This window comes from Ictidomys tridecemlineatus, chromosome 7 (assembly GCF_052094955.1).
Source record: "Ictidomys tridecemlineatus isolate mIctTri1 chromosome 7, mIctTri1.hap1, whole genome shotgun sequence".
Taxonomy (NCBI): domain Eukaryota; kingdom Metazoa; phylum Chordata; class Mammalia; order Rodentia; family Sciuridae; genus Ictidomys; species Ictidomys tridecemlineatus.
Genome location: NC_135483.1, coordinates 11,180,706 through 11,201,335, shown reverse-complemented (window position 1 = coordinate 11,201,335; position 20,630 = coordinate 11,180,706). Strand labels below are relative to the sequence as shown.

The following is a 20,630-nucleotide window of genomic DNA, read 5'->3' as shown; positions in this document are numbered from 1 at the left end:
GGGAGGAGGGAGTAGGACCAAGCCAGATGTGTGGGAAGAGTGTGGAGGTGCAGGAAGAAAGGCCAGGAGCGCAAGGAGGGACAAGCGGCCCCAGGTGATGCGGAGCAGAGAAGCAGGTGAGGGATTTCATTCCTAGAGCTGTGGCAACCTGCGGAAGGGAGTTGAGCAGGCAGTAACCAATCAGACCTGCCTTGCAGGACGTGGCTGCAAGGAGGAGGCCAACAGCAACTCAGAGAGGAGGACAGAAGAGTGGCAAAGAAGAGTCTGAATCAAAGTCAGAGCAGTGGTGCCAGAGGCTGGGGATGGCTAAACAGGATTTCAAACGAGCGACTCAAAAGAAACCGCGTTAGGGTGTGCGAATTACCCAGAGCAGGCCTTGACAGCAAGCAGGGGAAGGGCAGGTGCACCTGCAGGTGCTCGTGGGTAGCATCTCTTTCCAAGACTTTGAGAACTTCTTCTCTAAACACAAGCGTTACACCTGTCAGCTGAAGATTTTATGGTTCTGTTCCAGGCTCTCTTCTGAGCCTGTCCTTTGACAGATTTTAGTTTTCAATAAAATAACGCATAGACACTGGAGAAAAATGAAGAGACAGATGGAGGAAAGAGGAAACTCAACATCACTTGTTAACCCCACTTTTACACCCAATGATCCTCACAGTTATTACCTGATGTTAACAAGGTGCACGCCAGGTGCCCCCTGTTTTTGCATCCATTGATTAAACCTGTATTTACTGTTTTATAAATGCTTGTTTTCTTAACACGCACAGATGTATTCTTTTCACATACATGAGCGGACTAAAAAGCAATCAAGGGTCAGGAAGGTGGGGTAAACTGATACACGTACAAGAGGCAAAGCTGGGAGTGGAACAAGTCTCTAGACACTCATCACACTGTTTCTCTGTCCAGGTAAGACGTGAAAAATTTGCCAAGTAGAAGATATTTTGTTCCTTCTTTCCTGGTTCTTCCTGCTCTTGACTGGCCAGTTCCTTCATTTCCCTCTGGATCACATAACAGGCCTGCCAGAAACCTGTTCCTGACAAGCTCCACATTCCAAAATTACTACTCTGTGGCCAAACCAAAGTTCCCTATCCCTTTAGTGATCGTTCCTGCAGCTAAGGAGAGAAGCAGGTGATGATCTAACCAAAGCCCTTCTCTAGACTACGGAAGATAATGAAGGCCATGACCTCCTAATCTTCCAATCACTTTAACCATGGGACTAATTTCCAGTTTTCAAGAAACTCTGTTATTGCAGTAAGGAACTGGTACATTTGTATCCCCCCCCCCCCCGGCTTTTCTGTTGGTGCGTTATAGTGGTGCACACGATGGCATTTGTTACGTATTTGTACATGCACACAATGTAACATCACAATTTGGCCAATATCACTCCCCAGCACTTCTTTTCTCCCTCACCTTACCCCACTCTCTGGTCCCCTTCCTCTAGCCTATTGATCTTTGCTTTTTAGGAGATCACTCTCCATCTTTCTCTTTTTCCTCTCTAGCTTCCACATTTTAGAGAAACCACGTGACCCTTGACCTGCTAAGTCTGGCTTTTTTCACATCACATAATGCTCTCAATTCCATCCATTTTCCTGCAAATGACATTATTTTCTTCTTTTTTTTCTATTAACTAAATAAATTGGTCAAATCAAACTTTTCTTTCTTTGACCAATTTTTTTTTATTAGTTGTTCAAAACATTACAAAGTTCTTGACATATATTTCATACATTTGATTCAAGCGGATTATGAACTCGCATTTTTCCCTATAAACATATTGCAGATTCACAACGTTTACACATCCACTTTTTTACCTACTGCCATACTAGTGTACATTGTATTCTGCTGCCCTTCCTATCCTCTACTATCCCCCCTCCCCTCCCCTCCCCTCCCATCCCATCTACTGTAATTCATTTCTCTCTCGTTTATTTTCCCCCTTTCCCCTCACTTCCTCTTATATGTAGTTTTGTAAAACAATGAGGGTCTCCTTCCTTTACCATGCAATTTCCCTTCTCTCTCTCTTTCCCTCCCCACTCTTGTCCCTGTTTAATGGTGATCTTCTTCTCATGCTCTTCCTCTCTGTTCTGTTCTTAGTTGCTCTCCTTATATCAATGAAGACATTTGGCTTTTATTTTTAAGGGATTGGCTAGCTTCACTTAGCATAATCTGCTCTAGTGCCATCCATTTCCCTGCAAGTTCCATGATTTTGTCATTTTTTAGTGCAGAGTAATACTCCATTGTGTATAAATGCCACATTTTTTTTTATCCATTCACCTATTGAAGGGCATCTAGGTTGGTTCCACAGTCTAGCTATTGTGAATTGTGCTGCTATGATAGTTTATTCTTCTTAATGGCTGAATAAAACTCCATTGGGTACAGGCACCACATTTTCTTTATCCATTCATCTATTGCTGGACGCCTCGGCTGGTTCTATAGTCTGGCTATTGTGACGGTGCTGCTATAAACATGGTATGTGCATATCACTATGATATCCTGGCTTTAATTCTTAGGAGTGGTGTAGCTGGGTTACTCTACCTTTGGGAGAATGTAGTTCTTCTCAGGATCAACATTAAACAGTGATTTAATATAAACAGGGGGGAAACGTTGATCAGGGCTCTGGGTAAGAAGCTCTTGTGGGGCCGATGCTGTTACTGCATCTGACAACTGTGCTCTTCATCCTTTAAAGCTCTTCATCCTTCAAAGCATTTCCACAAGCATTTATTGAGGGCTTATTTGCCAGTATAGAGTTTGGGTCAGTAAAAGAAGAATCCTGAAATTCACCTTTCCTAACTGTAGTAGCCTCTTTGATCCCTGCCTTGTTCTCTAATAGGAGTTAGACACCAAAAACCTCCTGACCTCCCATATTTATAAAAAATGCAATGATACCACATCTGAGCCCTGGTCTGTTTTTTTAAGGAACATATTCTCGTTACATTTTGTCAACCGTGTTCGATCAATGTTTCTGTGACCCAAATGCCTGACAATAAGAACTTGAAAGATTACTCTGGCCCACAGTTTCAGAGCACTTGGTCCATACTCAGCTGGCTCCAAGGGAAACACCATGGTGAAAGGGCAGAGAGGAGCGGCTCAACCTGGCAGCCAGGAAGCAGAGAGAGGAAGGGGCTGGGGAGAGCGTGAGTCCTGCGTCACACCCCCAAAGGCCTACCTCCTCCAACCAGGTCTGCCTCCAAGGAGTCCATCCAGCCACACAGGTTAGTCCACTAATAAGGGCAGAACCCTCCAATCACTGTCTAAAAGCCCCACCTCTGAACCCCGCTGCATGTGAGAACCCGGCTTTCAGTGCACAAGCGTGGGGAGATATTCCAGATCCCAGACACAATGTCCACAGAGCAGGCAGTGAGTGGCTGAGAATGTCTACCAGGCCCATCTCATCCTCACACGGGGTCTGCCCTTCAGAGCAAGGGCACAGTCTCTTGACAGGTGTGTGGCATTTACCGTGCCAAGGGTTTCACGCGTTTGTTTAATTAGCACAACGGCCCCATCAGTAAGCACCACCAAACTGCCCCACATTTAACAGATGAGGAGCCAAGGCACAGAGAGGTTAACTAACTTCATCTTAAGGTCACAGCTAGCTCCAGCAGAGCATCTAATGAAGGCCGAGCGTTTTTAAATAACCTTACTTTTCTGTACCACGGAGGGTGGTGCAGGGCAGCATGAAAGCAGGCTGATTTCAGACTGCAAGGCTTTGGATTTCTACCTTCGATATTGTAAAATCAGGATTTTCTTTCTTCTTCTTATCCCTGAACGACCAACGGCATCTACTGTAACCAAGTGGATATGCTTTTTTAATTTGTGGGCTCTACATTAATGAGGTTCTTCTCTACTGGCTTTTCTACTAGAATTACAGAGCTGCACAGGAAGCACCAAGAATGACACGCTGTGTGTGGGACCTCCAAGGCAGGGCTTTGAGACCATAACCCTCACAAGCTGCGAGGCCTGAGGTTTTGATCTGAAGGTTCTTTTTAAATTTAGTTCTTCAATTTCACCCTCCCTTCTTCATTTATGAAACAAGTTTCTTGCAGGAGTTTCCTCTAATCTCTGTTCAACATGAAAGCAGGAGAGACTTATCTGGCCGGTCCTTAAATCCTAGGAGGCATTAACTCTCTGACACCCTTGTTATTCCAGAGGATTTGCCAAAAGAAGAAATCAAGGCTGCAATGCTTGATCTTCTCTGATGCCCACATGAGAGACTGCTCCACAATACCTAGCTTTAATGGAGTCACACTTTGGAAACTGAGCTCCTGAAAGTTTGGTATGTCTGAAGCAAAGCAATGTTCTGTTAATTTAAAAAAGCAATTTATTCACATATTAAGGTATCGAGGAGAATGGAGGGGGGAAAAAACCTCACATGGAGGCAATCAGACCTGGCATTACAAATGGAGCCAGGAGCAAGCACCTTAGCCCCTCTGAGCTCTTTAGCATGGAGAGAGAAAATAAAGCTGTTTTTGCTGTGGCAATGAACTCAGGGATGCAGGACAAGTGTCCAATGCTCTGCCTCCTTGTGAGAGGTGGCCCAGATCTGGAATTCAAATCTGGCTCCAGCACTTATTGGTTATGTGACTTTCAGACTTCTTCCCATTAAAATGGAGATGACCTACCTCCTTGTGAAGGAGGTAATGAAAGGCAAATGGAAAGCGTTTGTAAAGGGCTGGCACGCAGGGAGTGTCTCAGACTGTTTTATTACTACACTGAAATACTGGAAGCTAGGTGTCTTATGAAGAAAAAAGGTTTATTCAGCTGACAGTTTTGGAGGCCAAAAGTTCAAACTGCATGGTGCCAGCTCTGGTGAATCCCCCCCTGCTGGCTACACTGCCTCCTGGTAGATTCCATTGCGGTGGCAGTGTGTGAGAGGGGGATTTCATGGACAGACAGGAAGCCACAGAGCAGCACAGCGAATAGGGGATTGAATCTAGGGGTGCTGTGCCATTATGTTATATCTCCAGTCCTTTTAAATATTTTCTTTTGAGTCAGGGTCTTGGAAGATGGCTCCATTTCCAGATCAGTCTAGTATGCTGTCAGGGCAGAGACTCACTAGGCTCACTTAGCCAGGGGCAGCCTCTTCCAACAGATGTAACAGTTCATTGAGATGCAAGTGATATGGGTTTTCCTCTGAAATAAACTATATTGATGCTGCTAATATGTAATCTTGGGATTCAAACAGTGAAAAGGAGAAGACCCTTCATCAGAATGCATAATAGTGAAAACCTCTACTGGGTGTATTATTTAGAAGGACAGATAACCTATAAGGTGTAAGCAGATGCATTTTGAACTTACATTTTATAGAACTTGAGTTTGTGAAGCCCTCTTGTAAATGTTAATGTCTTCATTGGCAATAGAAGCCTACAGGGATATTCCACAGTGACCCTGAGTTTGGAAACACTTATTTTTTCATATGTCCAAATACCTCTATTGGTACTGACACAGCCTTTCCCACCTGCTGGTGAACACAGCTGTGGAGAACGTTCAGTACCTGTGCCTTTGCACCTGCAGCTACCCCCACCCCACCCCACCCCACCCCGCCCTGCCATGCTGTGGATGGAACCCTCGATTTAGCACTTACTAGGCAAGTGCTCTACAACTGAACTACAGCTCAGCCCAGCTGCATTTGAACTTCATTCATGAAAGTCGATTCTGGTATTTTGTCTAAAAGAAAGAAGGGAGAGTTCCCAGGTCCCAAGGGCAGCAGGGTGAGGCGGCTGATACTGTGACATGAAAACTGGCACTACCTCAAGCTGGTGGAAGAGACACAGAACAGAAAATTAGTATTAAAATAGGGGAGCAGACAGTTCAAATAGAGAATTGAAATAATACTGGTTCAAGAAGTAATATTAGCTCAAGTTTATCCCCGACTTCTCCTTTTCTGTTACCCAGCAGATAGACGGTAACAGCTTCCAGAGTCCTACTTTGCCTTGAGTTCCTTGAACATGCTGCTCAGCTCAGGAGCAGAGGCTCCTCTCTCCCCTCGGCAGGGCTGGCTGCTCCCCAGCTTTGGCATTAAATGTCCAGAAAGCCTCTCTGCCCACACTATCGCAGCCGCTGCGCCATCTTCTATCATGGCCTCCTGCTTGCTGCCCTACAGTCCCCACCCTTTGTTTACTCCAAGCTTCGGGAGGGCAGGGGCTACGGATTCATCACTGCTTACAGGATCTAGCCCAGTGCCTGGCTTAGACAGCTACGAACAAAAACATTTCAATGAACAAAGTGTGTCCTCTTTATATTTGAGAAAACCAAGGCCTCCAAAAGCTTGAAGAGCTTACCCAGGGCTCTACAGCTTGTCAAGGGTGGAGCCTGGGTCTAACTGGCTCCACAGTTTGCCCTCTTTGAAGTCACAGTGTTGCTTTCTAATCCACTGACGAAAAGATTCTCTTCTCCTAGTGACAATGGGGACAAAGAGGTGGGCTCAGAGAGAGTCTAGAAGAGCCTCAGAGCTGTAAAGGCCAGCCATGGGCAGGAGTGAGTTCCGATCCACTCAGGGACAGGAGCGGCCCTCTGCCAGGCTCCCCTGTGCTTCCGGAGCACTTTCAGTGCATCCTTCAACGCCCCAGCAGCTGACTGTTATCTCCAGAGCTCTGCATAGGTCCAAAAGCAGTAGTCCTGGGGAGATGTCCACTGATCTGAAGAGCCCAAGGACAAGCAGAGACACATCGAATCCCTGCCTTAGCGAAATGCCCTGGGAGGTGACGGAACCGCAGTTAAGCCTAACGGGCAGAAATTAAATTTCTATGAGAAAATACTTACTCCGAACTGGCTTTGTAACGTGTCAAGGAGTAAAGGGAATAAGGGTACAGAAGAATTCCAATAAAGCACAATTTAAAATGGAGGTAGTCACACATTAGGGAAGATGACAGGATAGGATAAGGAACATGCACTGAGCACAGTCCTGCCCCTCGTCTGCTCTAGTTACTCATAATCAATGAACTCATTTCACTTTTACAAATGCCCATCAATCAGGCACTGTCAAGGGCTCCCTTTTATCTAGGAGGGGAATCCTCGCCTGGATTCAGCATCAGAGACGGAGCTCAAGCTTGGGTAGCCTGTCTCCCAAGTTCTGGAAGCAGCAGCCCCCAGCTCAGCTCACTGAGGTGATAACAACCATCGAGCTCAGAAAACATTTTTTGTGGTCCAAGCTCTCTAAAGCCTTTAATTCCATTATTTTATTTAATACTCAAGACACTGAGAGACGGGGACTGCTGTTAGTCTGTTTTACAGAGCGGGGCACAAGCTCAGTCTGAAGCATGCACTGTAAGTAGGTGAACGCACACTACTCACAGGTGGATTCCAGGGCTGTGCTTTGAATCTCCCTGTTGAGGACAAGGGGCCTCCTGGCAGGTGGCCCCTCACATTATCTGCAGGTGCTAGACCTGGTCTAGGCCAGTGGGATGCCTAGTCTTTTTGACTAAATCATCAAACTTTTTTGTTGTACTTTGACTAAGAATTTTTTTTCAGTTGTCATTGAACACAATACCTGTATTTTGTTTATTTTTATGTGGCTCATACACGCGAGGCAAGTGCTGTACTGCTGAGCTATAACCCCAGCCCCAAGGGACTAAGAATTTAAATGGCTGTTATGCTGTTAATCCTCAGGGCATGTACAGGCATTTAAAAATGTAAGACACCATTTAGGCAGTCTTCAGATTCAAGAGTAAACTCCTAGAGCCCCTGCACTATCCCCAGGACCAGCACTCCCTCCCCTCCTAAAAGTCCTTGCAGCCTTCTCTCTCTGAAGACCCTGACTGATTCAATGACATGGGAAGTGACTTCGTTCCAAAGTGCTGTTAGTCTTGAAAGTTTCAAAGACCTAACAATGATCTGGCATCTGAGGAGAGGCCTACAGTCTAGTAGGAAGAGCACGGGCTTTGGAACTTGTCCAGCAGTTTACAAATTACATGGCCCCAAGCGTGGTATCTCTGAGACTCATCCATAAAATGCAGTTTCATTTAAAAAATCTTCACTGAGCACTAACCACATGTTGGGCAATGTGCTAGAATTAGGAATTCACGATGAGCGAGACCAGGTTCCCACTGAGGAACCTCAGCCTAATGAGAAACGAAGGCAGGAGCGCCTATCCTGAGGACTCTCCTGAAGAACACATGCAGGGAACACTAAGTGCTCAGTAAAAGGCAGTTCTCTCTCTTTTTTCAACCCATTATCTGAAAAGCACGTTGCACTGAGGTTAATTAATTCAGGGAGTGAGGGTGTTGAAAAGCACAGCTGCCTGGGCTTTTATACAGGATTACTACAATGAAGGCAGACTATAACTCTAATACTTCATCTCTTTGATGATTTATTTTATTATATTTATACTGTTTATGTTTATACTGCTTTTAGTTAAAAAAAAAAAAAAGGAAATGCAAACAACTCAAAGGCACAGACTGGAGTAAGATGGCAGCTGAAGCTGCTTTGGGGCTTTGTCAACCCCAGTGGGAATGGCAGTTCACGCCAACCACCTTCACCAGGGCCAAGGGAGCCAAGTGAGACCCAGCGCCCGGCTTTAGTATAACACAAAGAAAAGAGCACTGAGGCCAGAAAGGAAAGAACTGGCAGGGTCACCTCCTCTCAACTGCACGCAGCAGCCCCAGGTCTCCTGCTTGGGGGATGAACAGGGGATTACGACTTTAGACTTCAAACCTAGCACGAGGCCCACCACAGTGAAACCCAAAGTACAGAAATCTATTAAGAATGGTTTAGTGACTTGACACAAGCTTCTTTATTCTTAAGTTTTGCCACCGATTTGTTAATAGTTGGAATTCTGGGGAAAAAAAAGCATTTTATACTATGTTTACAAAGTACTGGATGGGGTCGGGGTGTAGCTCAGAGGTAAAGCCCTTGTACAGCATGGGTAAGACCCTGGATTTGAGCAGGGAAAAATGATTAAATATTAATATCAACCAGGTATGTTAGTATAAGCCTTAATCCCAGCTACCTGGGAGGCTGAGGCAAAAGTATTGCAAGTTCAAAGCCAGCCTGGACAACTTAGTAAAACCCTGTCTCAAAATTAAAAGTAAAACAGGGCTAGGGATGCAGCTAGGTGGCAGAACACCTCTGGGTTCAGTCCTCAGTACCAAAAAGGAAAACAGTAACAGTTAAGAGTAGAAAAATATACTGGATATTTATAAATAAGCTGTGATGATGATGATGATGATGAAAGCAAATGCAGAGATTCCCACTAAATTTGATTCCTACAGTGCTGTGTTATGTTGAATAGTAAATAAAAACACAACTTTGAACAAACACATGAAAAGCAATGTATCTGTTGGTGAAATCTGGGGATGGGCTGTATGCAATTCTTTCAGGTGTACATAAGAGAGTATTTCTCCATGGAATAGTGAGTTGGGGAGATGAATCACTCTGGGAGCAGGTATTACTCAAGTGGTCAAGCCAAAAGACACTGTGCCATTAATCTGAAGGTAGCCTGGTCCTCTCCCAAGTCACTATGATGAGAACAATCTGCAAAGGTGACATTCACTGGGGGTGGGGTGGGGGTGGGTGTGGCCTGCAAGCTGGAGGAATTTTCAGGTGTTAAGGGCTCCTGAATTAAGGCCCCAAGTTTTCTTACAATAGAAACTCTAGCAGCAGAGGGAATGTTAGGAACTGGAAAAGGGTCTGGGGAGTGGACAGTGAGGAGGGCAGGGAGGCGAGAGAGCAGGTGTAGCAGTGTGGAGGGTGTGATCAGCGCACGATACATGCACGTGTGGAGACAGCACAGCGAATCCCAGTCATCTGCACATTTAGGAAGTATTGATGATCATAAAGAACCAAAGGCTCTTTCCATCACTTTTTCAAAGTCACTACATCTTTTTGCTTTCCCAGGAACCACTGGCCCTGATTTTCAAGCTAATCCGAAGTAAGCAATGGTGTCTGCAAAGTGAGGAAAACTGACTAGAGATCTTCCTATGGAGGCAGGAATGATTACAAGTGATGTAACTGGCAGCCAAAAAAGTGGCTTAAAGCCAATGGAAAGTGGGGAACAGAATAACAGAACTCAGGGAAGGAATCAGCAGTTGAGGAGGAGCCTGTTTGCCCTGGGCTGCTCTGGGCAGGAGAGCTCCCCGTTTGTATCAGGAGGGGAACATCAACAGAGCTCAGGGTCGCCAGTGACCCGTGAGGAGCTAACAGAACAGCGAGACTGACCACTCTGTGCACACACAGTGGGCTGCCTCACTCGATACCCACATCATCTTTGAGTTAAACACTTTCCTCAAGGTCACACAGTCAATGGCAGAGCTGCGATTCAGACTCCCATCTGATGGATGCCACAGCCCATTCTCTCAGCCACCAAACAATGTGGTCAGCGATACCTGTTGTTAATTAGAAAGAATGCACATAAACTGTTGGCTTAGCCACAACATCGTCTTTTGGCAGAAAAGAAAAAGGGAGTGAGAGAGAACTCATTTATTTCCTATATTTAGCAGTGTGCCCAAGGTCGTGTAACTGTCGAGCAGTGCTGCGGATGCACTTCATCTCCTGCCACACTGCTCTGCTTTCCACAGCAAGTTCACAAGAAAAGTAAACGGACAGAACAAGGTAAGGCCACATGTCGCTCTCAAATGCTTGCTGAGAGGGCCATAGCCAGGCAAATCCATGGGAAGAGTTCTCCAGCAGAAGGTCATGAAAATCAGGGGACACATTGTAAATCTGACAAAAAACTCATGATCTAAATAGTCAAAATAGATCAGAAACTTTCACTCTAGTATAAACTGTATGGAATTAAAGATGAGAAGGTCCAAATTATCTATTTTCCACCCATGAACTTGGGTGAATGGAACTTAGTTAACAAATGCTGAATATATGAACAACTGCTAGACAGTCTCAATGGCAACCCCTAATGGGTCCAAGTCTGCACGCGGGATTTCTGCTATTGGATGGGTGGCTGGCTAGAATGGGCATGATGGTTAAAAATCTCAGCTGGACTGTCGGCCAGAACTCACCACAGGGTTCTTCAGGGGTCAAGGGACAGAGAGGAGGGGAACTGCTCAAGTTTCATAGAGAACTACAATCTTTAGGAAGCATGCCATCCATCATGTACTAGGCCACAAGACATACCAAGCATCTTCTGTGTGTCTAGGTCTGAGTACCTGGCTAAAGACGGACCGAGAGCTGTAGAGAGCTCAGAGTGCAGAACAGCTGGGCTCTACAGGAAGAGACACATTAGCAGGACCACATGGACTAATGCTGGATAGACCCAAGCTTGAATTTCTTATTCTACCAGTTACTAGTCATGTTCAGATCTAGGGTCTGGTTTCTTTATCTGTAAAAGGAACGTTCTGATACCACAAGGGCTGAAGGTAAGTGGTACTTCCTTTCCTTGACAGAGAAATATAAACTCAGCTGTAATGAAAAATTGCCAATGCCATAAATGCCCATCCTTGTTTCTACTCTGTCAGCAACAGACTGCTTATCCTAACTCAAGGGCCCCACTCAGCACAGGCTACTGCAGTTCAATCATGAATTTGTCCCTCAAACTTTTGTTACTGGGTTAAATGGCACACACATTTTTAAACACACCTGGAATGAACTTTGCCATCCACTGAGTGATACATTTTCCATTAGGACACTTGCATCTTTGAGAATTAAAAATAAGTTTTTGCAGCCGGGCATGGTGGCACACAGCTGTAATACCAGTGGCTCGGGAAGCTGAGACAGGAGGATCGTGAGTTCAAAGCCAGCCTCAGCAATGGCAAGGCGCTAAGCAACTGAGACCCTGTCACTAAATAAAATACAAAAAAGGGCTGGTGAAGTGGCTCAGTGGCCGAGTGTCCCTGAGTTCAATCCCAGGTACAACCCCCGACTCCATTTTTGGTTTGATAGTTTAAAAAGGCAAAACAGAACTTGTTTCACTGTGCACTCTTGCGGCCAGCATGACTGAACATCTCTACACACATCATTCCTACATTACTCTTCTATGCAAAGAACATCCTCTATCAACTTTCCAATGCAGGACCTAGGCCTTTTAGAGCAGCCGATGGCATTTCTAAAGATAAGATTATAAGATCAAACAATACCCAATTCAGGTTGAGGGAACAACAACAAAAAAATGGTTTCTGGGGGTGACACAGAAGGACATAGGCTACCACAGGACAAGATAAAACCAATGTTTTGTAAGAGAATGTCCTAAATGATCTGACCCAAATCCACACATAACAATATGTGGGCAAAACCTTAGTGTGGTTACATCGCCTCAGGAGCTTTCTGGTTCAGGAGGCTGAAAGTGTAACAAACAGGCGGGAAAACCACAGACACACTTACAGTTGCGTGTGAGATGGTCAGAATTCCATTCTTGACGGTGCACTTCCTCCTTTGCCACACTTTCCGGATCCTAGGAAGCAAGCCCAACAGAACTGTAAATAGTGTCTGAGTCATCTGGGACATACAGTCATATGGTATGATGAACAAGAATTACAAAAAACCCCAATCCAAAATTAAAAAATCCTGACCCCCCCGTTAAGTTACATAAATCAGAAAATTCTGATTGCCTTTTATACCCCAGCTAGAGGGTAATTCAGACAGGTAGGCATAACAAAGATGCTCATTACAACATTGTTTTTGATGGTGAAAATGAGAAATAGAAATTATAGAAATATAATAGCAGGAGAATGAAAAATCAATTATGGTTACAATATAGGTAAAAATACTATTCTCTGGAAAGGGGGCCCAGACCTATATTAGGCATTATGTTAGTAATGCTTATAACCATATCTGTCAATCTTTTACCAAAAGGCTCTATTAACTGATTAATTCTACAATTAGATGAATTTTAAAAAAGTTATGAAGTCTGTCATGCAGGAGAAGAACGGGGGTGAGGCTGCCTCAGATGTAGGAAAACGAGCTGAGGGTCCAAGGCACAAGATGATCTAGTTTTGGTGACTCGTACACCTCCCCTTCAGGGGTCTTCCAATGCTAAAATGATGCCAGAGCCCCTGGAAAGAGAACTGTTCCTGATTCATACAGGAGTCACCTGTGGTCAAACCATCTGAAGGAGTTGTGATATTTTGAAAAAAAAAAATGATGATGCTGAAGATGGAAACCTCCAAAGAGAACTAATTTCAACTTGGAGTTTCCTGTGAAGCTCTGGGTGCGATTAAGAGGCTGAGTGTCGGGCAGAGCTGTGCACGTGCAGCAGGTGCAGCTTTGCTGCTTGGGACCACTTCCCCGGGGGAGGCAGAAATGGGCAGGGAATAGGATCCCCTGGCCTGGGAGAGGGTTGTGCAGGCCTTCTGTTGCCATGGAAACAAATGACACCAGAGAAGACCATTCTATCTTTCCCAGATCTTTAAAATTGTAACTTGCATTTTCTTTTCCATCATAAATTAATACTCTAAGGAAACTGCCAAAACATGAATTTAAAACCAACATAGAAAACACTGTCTTCTTATATATATAACTACCAGAAGTATAGTTTGTTCCAGAGCATGTTTTTCAGAGCATGATGAGAATTTGACTCCATTTGACTAGATGTAAACTGAACACAATGCTCAAAATGCTAGTCTCCTCAGGAGATAGTTTAGAACCACTAATTGAGAACTATCCTCAAATCACAGCTAAATCACAAACTTTCTTTTGTAAGTACTAACTAGGATATTAGCGCTGATATCTATCAAATGAAAATGCCTGAATTTGGTTAACGGTTACAGCTATCTATAAGTGGTACTGATCTTGTTTTACTCTCACAGAAGCTTGTGAAGATGGGAGAGGCAGTCCCTGTACATTAAGCCAAAGCCAACACCATCCTTCCTAACACATTTCAAAATTCCAAACCACCAACTAGTCAAACTACTCAACCTTGGGTAAACTCTCCCTGCTCAGTTTATTCATTTTATTTAGTTAAGCTTTTACACATCAGTTTTTCTTATGTGTATTCAGGAATCATAAAATAAACATCATATTCTCTTGCACAGCTAATGAAGCTGAGGAAAGTAACACAAAAGCACTGACCTTTCTGGCCGAGAGACTGCTAATGAGGCATTGCAGATCGCCAGGAGGAGGAGAGTATTAAGATATGCCCCTGCACAACTGAGAACAGCAGCTCCTGATCTTTGTAAATCTTCTACAGCTCTTTTCTATTAAAAAGTAGCCTTGCACGACTCAGTGTGTATCGATGTTGATGCTGGATCATTTGGGCTTTGGATCCCATGTCATTGTCTAGCATAATCCCAGCAAAGCTGTCACCTAACTCATGTTACTTCACCTCTTAGGGACTCATTTTCCTTGCCTGTATCATGAAGATAATAATGCCCTCCTTCTGGGATTATGTTGAGAAAATATATGCTCCCATGCCTCTTAATAAATGCCTCTGGACCATAAAGTTTTAAATTATTAGACATTTTATATTGGTTTTCAAATTGTGTAACAATCCTTAAGAAACAAGAAACATTTTAAAATTGGGGTCAGAAATTACTAATGCAAATGACCCTTAGGAGAAAATCACAGCATATCAGTGGTTACTATTAGCAAATGAATTTGTCTTCAGGTATAGGCACTGCAGTATCTTCTTCCACAGAAGTAACCACCAGCAACTCTGGGTTATCGCGATTCACCTGGGCTGCTGAAGCAATTATTAGGAGTTTGGACCACTTGACTTCCAACCTCCCAACTCTAAGATGCAACAGCTCTTCCCTTATCTCTTACCAACAGATTGCAGCAGGGTGAGAGTGAAAGCCATCTCTCACCTACCTTTTACCCCCCAGCACCAGCAGACTGCCTCACACACTAGAGTGCTTGCTGTATGCCTACGAAATGTATGAAGGCATGTGGAAGGGTGAGTATGCTAGTTTGTTTTGGGTGTGCCAAGAGTGGTTGACAGCAGTGATGGCCACTTTGAAATATGAAGGGGAGACTCCTGATGTGAAGTCAGATATGAAGGTTCAAATCTGGCTCTTGCAATTGCTGTATGATGTCAGTCACAGAGATGACTGCGGGTCTCTGGCAGTAGGGTAGGCACTCAGCAGATGGTCACAAAAGAACATTTTAAGGTCTGGACTAAACAATACTGATGAAAACACTGATCTTCCTGGGACATGCAGATGTTAACCACTCAGAAATAGGCAACTCTAAGTTCCAGAAAATCATGGTGATTTCAGGTGACAGTGCTTAAAAATTTGATTTTATACTTCTGCTTTGAAAGAAATGCAATAGTACATTGTTGCCTTTTTCTTTCTTTAGAATGTAAGGACTTTCTTTTGCTCAATGCTATATATTTCAGGTTCCTTGAGTCCTAGACACAGAGGATTCTCAAAAGATACTTGTTGAAAGCATGAATAGAATGAGCATAAAGACAGCAACACCAGAAATTTCTAAGAGAAATGGCTGCAATTTCAACAAACAAAACCAATAAAACACCTATAGCTTAGATAAGGCCAAGAACATATGCCCGCAAGCAGTCAGAAAGCAAAGAGCTTTCTTTTAAAAATGGATGCCAATTAGTAAAGGAAATGATTTAAGAGTCTAGTTAAGCACTTACTGCTAAATAGGATCATTTGTTCAAGCAACAAAGGCCAGTGTGGCAGGACCAGGGGACAAAGTGGAACAAGGAGGCTGAAGAGAAAGACCAGGCAACACACTCTGTATGCAAAGGGAAGTCACTGGAGCAATGTAAGCGAACGAATGACATGGTGTGCTGGATGTGTAAAGACCATTCTGGGCCAGGTGTGGTGGTGCACACCTCTAATCCCAGCAACCTGGAAGGCTGAGGCAGGAGGGTGACACATTTGAGGCCAGCCTCAGCAACTTAGTGAGACCCTGTCTCAAAAATAAGGAGGACTGGGGACATAGCTCAGTGATAAACTGGCCCTGGGATAAATTCCCTGTACCAAAACCAACCAACCAAAACAAGACCAGACCAGAGCCCTCTGAGAGCTGTTAGAGGGGAGTTGGAGAGGGAGAAGACAGTGACAGAGTCCAGTTAGAAGGTGGCACCAACAGTCCAGGAGAGATGTTAGTGGACCATCTCTGGGCAGCAGAGACGGCTAGAGGTGCATTATATTTAGAGTTAGAATGGAAGGGCTTTTGTCAGATTGGCTGTAACAGAAAAGGTCGAGGTGACCCCCGAGGTTGGGGTTTGAATGGCCAGGTGCAGCTCCCAGGCAGAGAACAATGCAATAACTAACAGTAGAGAGGAGGGCCTCTCACTTATTGCCTTCCTAAAAGTACAGGTTACAAGTGACAGGTGCCATTTGGAGGGGCCACAAAACTACTACTGCTTTTTTTTTTTTTTTTTTTTTAAAGACAGCAGGTTAAATCTCAGACTTATGTGAAGAAAGTCAGTGCATTAGAGAACAGTTAAGTGTGTTTTCCAATTTGAGAGGCTAGAAAAAATTGCTAGTTAACAGCCCTCAGTAAATATGCGGATCACACCGTGGGACGCGGGGCCCGTACACACCCGTCGCTCTTCTTGAGCAGGTAGCCCTTCTTCTCACTGCCGTACTCCTTGTTGCCCTGGAGCTGATGCATGCTGTACCCTCCTTGCCGGCTCTGGGAATCCTAGAAAATAGAAACCACTAATTAAGCTCAAGCTGGAGACGATTTTCAAATCCTCGACTCTATCCTGCCCTTGAGCCTTTGCCCATTGGTCTAAGAATTATGAAGCTTTGAGAGCTGTGAGGTCTTTGCCTTGGTTTTAGGAGGAGGAAAAGGGCAGGAAAACATGTGCCAGTCACAAAGCCAGTCCGAGGAAGGGCTGGGCCTGGGTCTCCTGTTTCTAGCTCAGAGCCCAGCTCTACTCTGAAGTGAGTTCAAACACACACAGGGCGCTGGTGGGCTACCAGACGACCAGTTTACACAAACAGCAGAGGCGAGCACAGGAAGCAATGGAAAGACAGGTGGACCCAGCTCTACTCTGAAGTGAGTTCAAACACACACAGGGCGCTGGTGGGCTACCAAACGACCAGTTTACACAAACAGCAGAGGCGAGCACAGGAAGCAATGGAAAGACAGGTGGACCACAAAACAAACCCGTGCAACCCATGGGGGCATGCCATTGGTGCCCCACCACAGTTTCTAAGGACTATGTGGCCAAGCGGCCACTACGTCGTGAAAGCCTAAGAAACAAGTGACAAATATTGGACTGTAGCATGACAACATGGGTGTCTAGACATGGAAGGAGGACAATACATTCTCACAGGAAGTATGGACTTACTCTCCTAGACTTCGATCAGGAAGGGCAAAAGCAGAGAGAGAAAAGGCAGAATGTTGGAAAATACAGTTAATTTTGTTGAAAACGTTGACACTCATAATTTAAACATTTCATATAATGCACAAAGAGAACATCGCTGTAAGAATAATACCAGAAAACACGATCGTGTACCTTTGGAATCATGATAACCCTTGGGTGACGGGACAGTAAATATCTTACACCTATAGGGTTCTGCTGGGCCATGTTGAGTGACAGCAGAAATATAGCAGAATGGAAGAACATGAGGTATAGGTTACCAAGATGCAGTGTAGACAAGCTTCAATGCGTGTGGTCAGGGAATCAATAACTCAGTGAAACTCAAAATTATTTACTTAGAAAACTTCAGAAGAGCCATAGATTGTAAGAGTTCAAATAAAGAGAGCCGAGTGCATACATCCAGTCTATAAGAGACACCTAAAATGTGGTGGTGCTGCGGGAAGCTCAACCAGCCGCACTGGTTATCTCTTGATGGATGTGCACAACACACCTCAAGGCCAGGGTGGCTTCTTTCAGACATTCAGTCCTCTGGGTCAAACAGTGTGTGATCAGTGAGGCAAATTAGTGGGAGGAAAATTTCTATGACCGTGCGCCTTTGTGAGGCTATTCCAGTCGTGATAAATTCTGTGTTCAAACCTAAAAGCCTGGACAGAGGATGCAGTCCTGACGTGCAGGTGGACGCTCACACTCTGACCACGTTGCTGTCCTGCTCTCTCATCAAGTAGCTAGAGCCAACTATATACCAGGCAAGCTGACTGATGTTAAAGAGGTCACAGATTCAAGTCACTTTCTTACTCTTGAGTAATTTCTCTAACAATCCAGATTCCTTTCATGTAACTAGACAATTTTAACATGGGCAGGGGTGGGGCATGGAGTGAAATCTGGCAATCTCTTGTGAAACTCTCCTAAATGTTTACCTTTAAACAGAATCAGAGCCTTGAACTGCATAGTAACTGAGCTCACGGACTCCTCCCTGGTAGGCATTCCCTTGCTTTCTGGATGGAGACAGGACTGAGGGACTAGACTGTATGCCAGACAGGCAGAGGAGCGACCCTGCCCTCCCAGTGCCTCCAGCTACAGTCCCTAGGAACAGTTGGGGCAATTTCCTCTTCTTTTTAAAAAATATACATATTTTTAGCGTTGATGGACCTTCATTGTATTCATTTATTTTTATGTGGTGCTGAGGATCAAACCCAATACCTCACACATGCTAGGCGAGTGCTCTACCACTGAGCCCCAACCCCAGCCCTGGGACAATTTTCTTGAGGGAGGCATTATAAACTGACAAAGAAAAATTAGGACTGAAAATCAGCTCAGGTAGCAGGAACTGAGGCCCGGGACAAAATAAGGGCAGGGATTAGTGAAATCCACAAAGCTCTCTGCTTTACTCCAGTGAAATCACATGAGAATTACAACTACTGATTTAAAGTCAGGGACCTCCCCTGTCTCCCAGAAACATTAAAAACAAAATCTAAAATCTCCTTGATATCTTCTTAAAACCGTCTCTAAACTTGACTCATTTGATAGCCTTTAAAATACAAGTCTAAGTTTTAAAAATAAAAGTACTCACACATTTTTCTAAACATGGATTCAGATGAATGATGTATGAAAATTATTATAATCTTTAAACTTGGTGTGAAAACATTCCTTACATATAATTTATTATTTGCCCACATAAACTTTAAATTCTAAATAACAAGTGCTTGAGTTGAATGGGTTTGCTGTATATCAGGCAAACATATTTCTAAGGGTGAACAAAATTGCCTTAATCTAGGCTTTGATTTTATTAAACTGAACAGAAAGAAGCAATATGTGGCAAAAGTCAAGCATCAGTAATACCAAAATGACTATTAGTGAGTTTCATGGCTTAATAAAGTTCTATCAATTATCATTTGTGCACGTGGAGAAATGATAGCCTTTCAGGTGGCTTAGCAGAGTACTATAAATAAATGAAAAGGATTTTCTCTTCCGAGAAAGTAGGTATTGGAAAATCATCAACACAATCATATAAAAACACAACTGAAGAAATAGATCCTGAATTCATTCATAGCATAACAGAAGTTAAGTATGTATTCAGAAAAGAGAAGCGCAAATGGAAAACTCATTTGGGCAAATATATGTAATATTAAAAATAAAGAATGAACTTAAATCCTTGGGGAAATTTCATGATGTGAGGCAGGAAATGTAAACTATAGAATGAAATTGCCCTATTATTTTTAGCTCAATTTCCTATCCTCTTATTAGTAGTGCAGACAAATCACTTTCTTATCTGAAACCGTATTAACATAAAATCTATTATTAAGGACTAAAATCTCAATCTCTTTAAACTGCAAGCAATTACACATACTCACTGATTTAATGGGGGTTATAAATGTTTCTGGTATTCAATTCAAAACCAAACTTCTACTGCTTCAATTTTCAATTAAGCGTGTGGATGAGTGGGCAAAGATCCCTTCTGTTTTGTCTTACTAAATGCTTATTAAGCAGTTTTGGGGTGCCCAGCAATGTGCCAGATATTGCAAAGTAGACAGAGAAGAGCAATGCATGGAATCCCCCAAACTTACAAATCACACTGTGATGGCGATTCAGCGCCTATCAGTGACTCAAACAAAAGGCAGGAATTTTTGAAATGATTCAATACACTCTGAATATGACTGACAGACATCACCACTGAAAATAGAATATTTATAACCCTAAAGATAGTTAGGGAACAAATAGTTCTTTTGGGAGGTTAGGATATTCTATTGTAAGAGGTTAAGATAGCTAATTTCATAGTACACCTGCCAAATAAAGACTTAATAAATAAATAAATAAATAAGACAATAAAGAGTTAATTTGATTTTGACAAGGAAAAAAAAAAACAAGCCTTCCAAAAATCTGGGCATATTATTCACAATTAAAAATTTTAAAGTTTCCTTCAATGGAGCCATGTTAGAACATGGTGGGGGAGACAGGCTAAAAGATTTGTTGGGTGTTTTTAATTTCTCAGGTAACCTTTTATATTACTTTACACTGTTCAAAAAGTAGTGCAATGATGAGAACTCTCTGGTGGATACTCTCCTCTCACATTGAATCTAAGTTGTTAAAAATCATTAGCTTCTAAACATAGTTTGCAACAAGAGATAATAAAGAGCCATGTGAAAGGGACAGGTGTGTTGTGAAAGATCAATTTTTCTTGTAAAACACTCTGGATATGCTGCTAATGGAAACTTATTTATTAATTTGGGGTAGAATTAAAACAAATCAAAACATCTGCTTTGCATCATGTACATATTCCTTTTGTTTAGAGAAAACTTTTTCTTTAGTTAGCTTAAGCAGAATACATTAGTCTCTATGCAAAACAAAAAAGGGACTTTTTTTTCCAATAAAGTATCCATATATAGGAAGAGGTGATCCTGTTGACAAAACAGATAGCAAGTGGTTAAGTGCATACCAGTAAGAATTCTCACTT

General features: G+C 43.4%; 1 protein-coding gene across 5 annotated transcripts in view; it reads right to left on the bottom strand.

Annotated features, from left to right (window-relative positions):
* Positions 1 to 20,630, bottom strand: part of Asap1 (ArfGAP with SH3 domain, ankyrin repeat and PH domain 1) — a 330,593-nt gene that overhangs the window by 57,188 nt on the left and 252,775 nt on the right. For all 5 annotated transcript variants that reach the window (XM_078016709.1, XM_078016707.1, XM_078016711.1 and 2 more), the window contains 2 exons: positions 16,391 to 16,491; positions 12,262 to 12,331 (listed from right to left, as the gene is read on the bottom strand). In XM_078016709.1, coding sequence (XP_077872835.1) covers positions 12,262 to 12,331; positions 16,391 to 16,491 — 171 coding nt within the window. The remainder of the gene's footprint in view (positions 1 to 12,261; positions 12,332 to 16,390; positions 16,492 to 20,630) is intronic.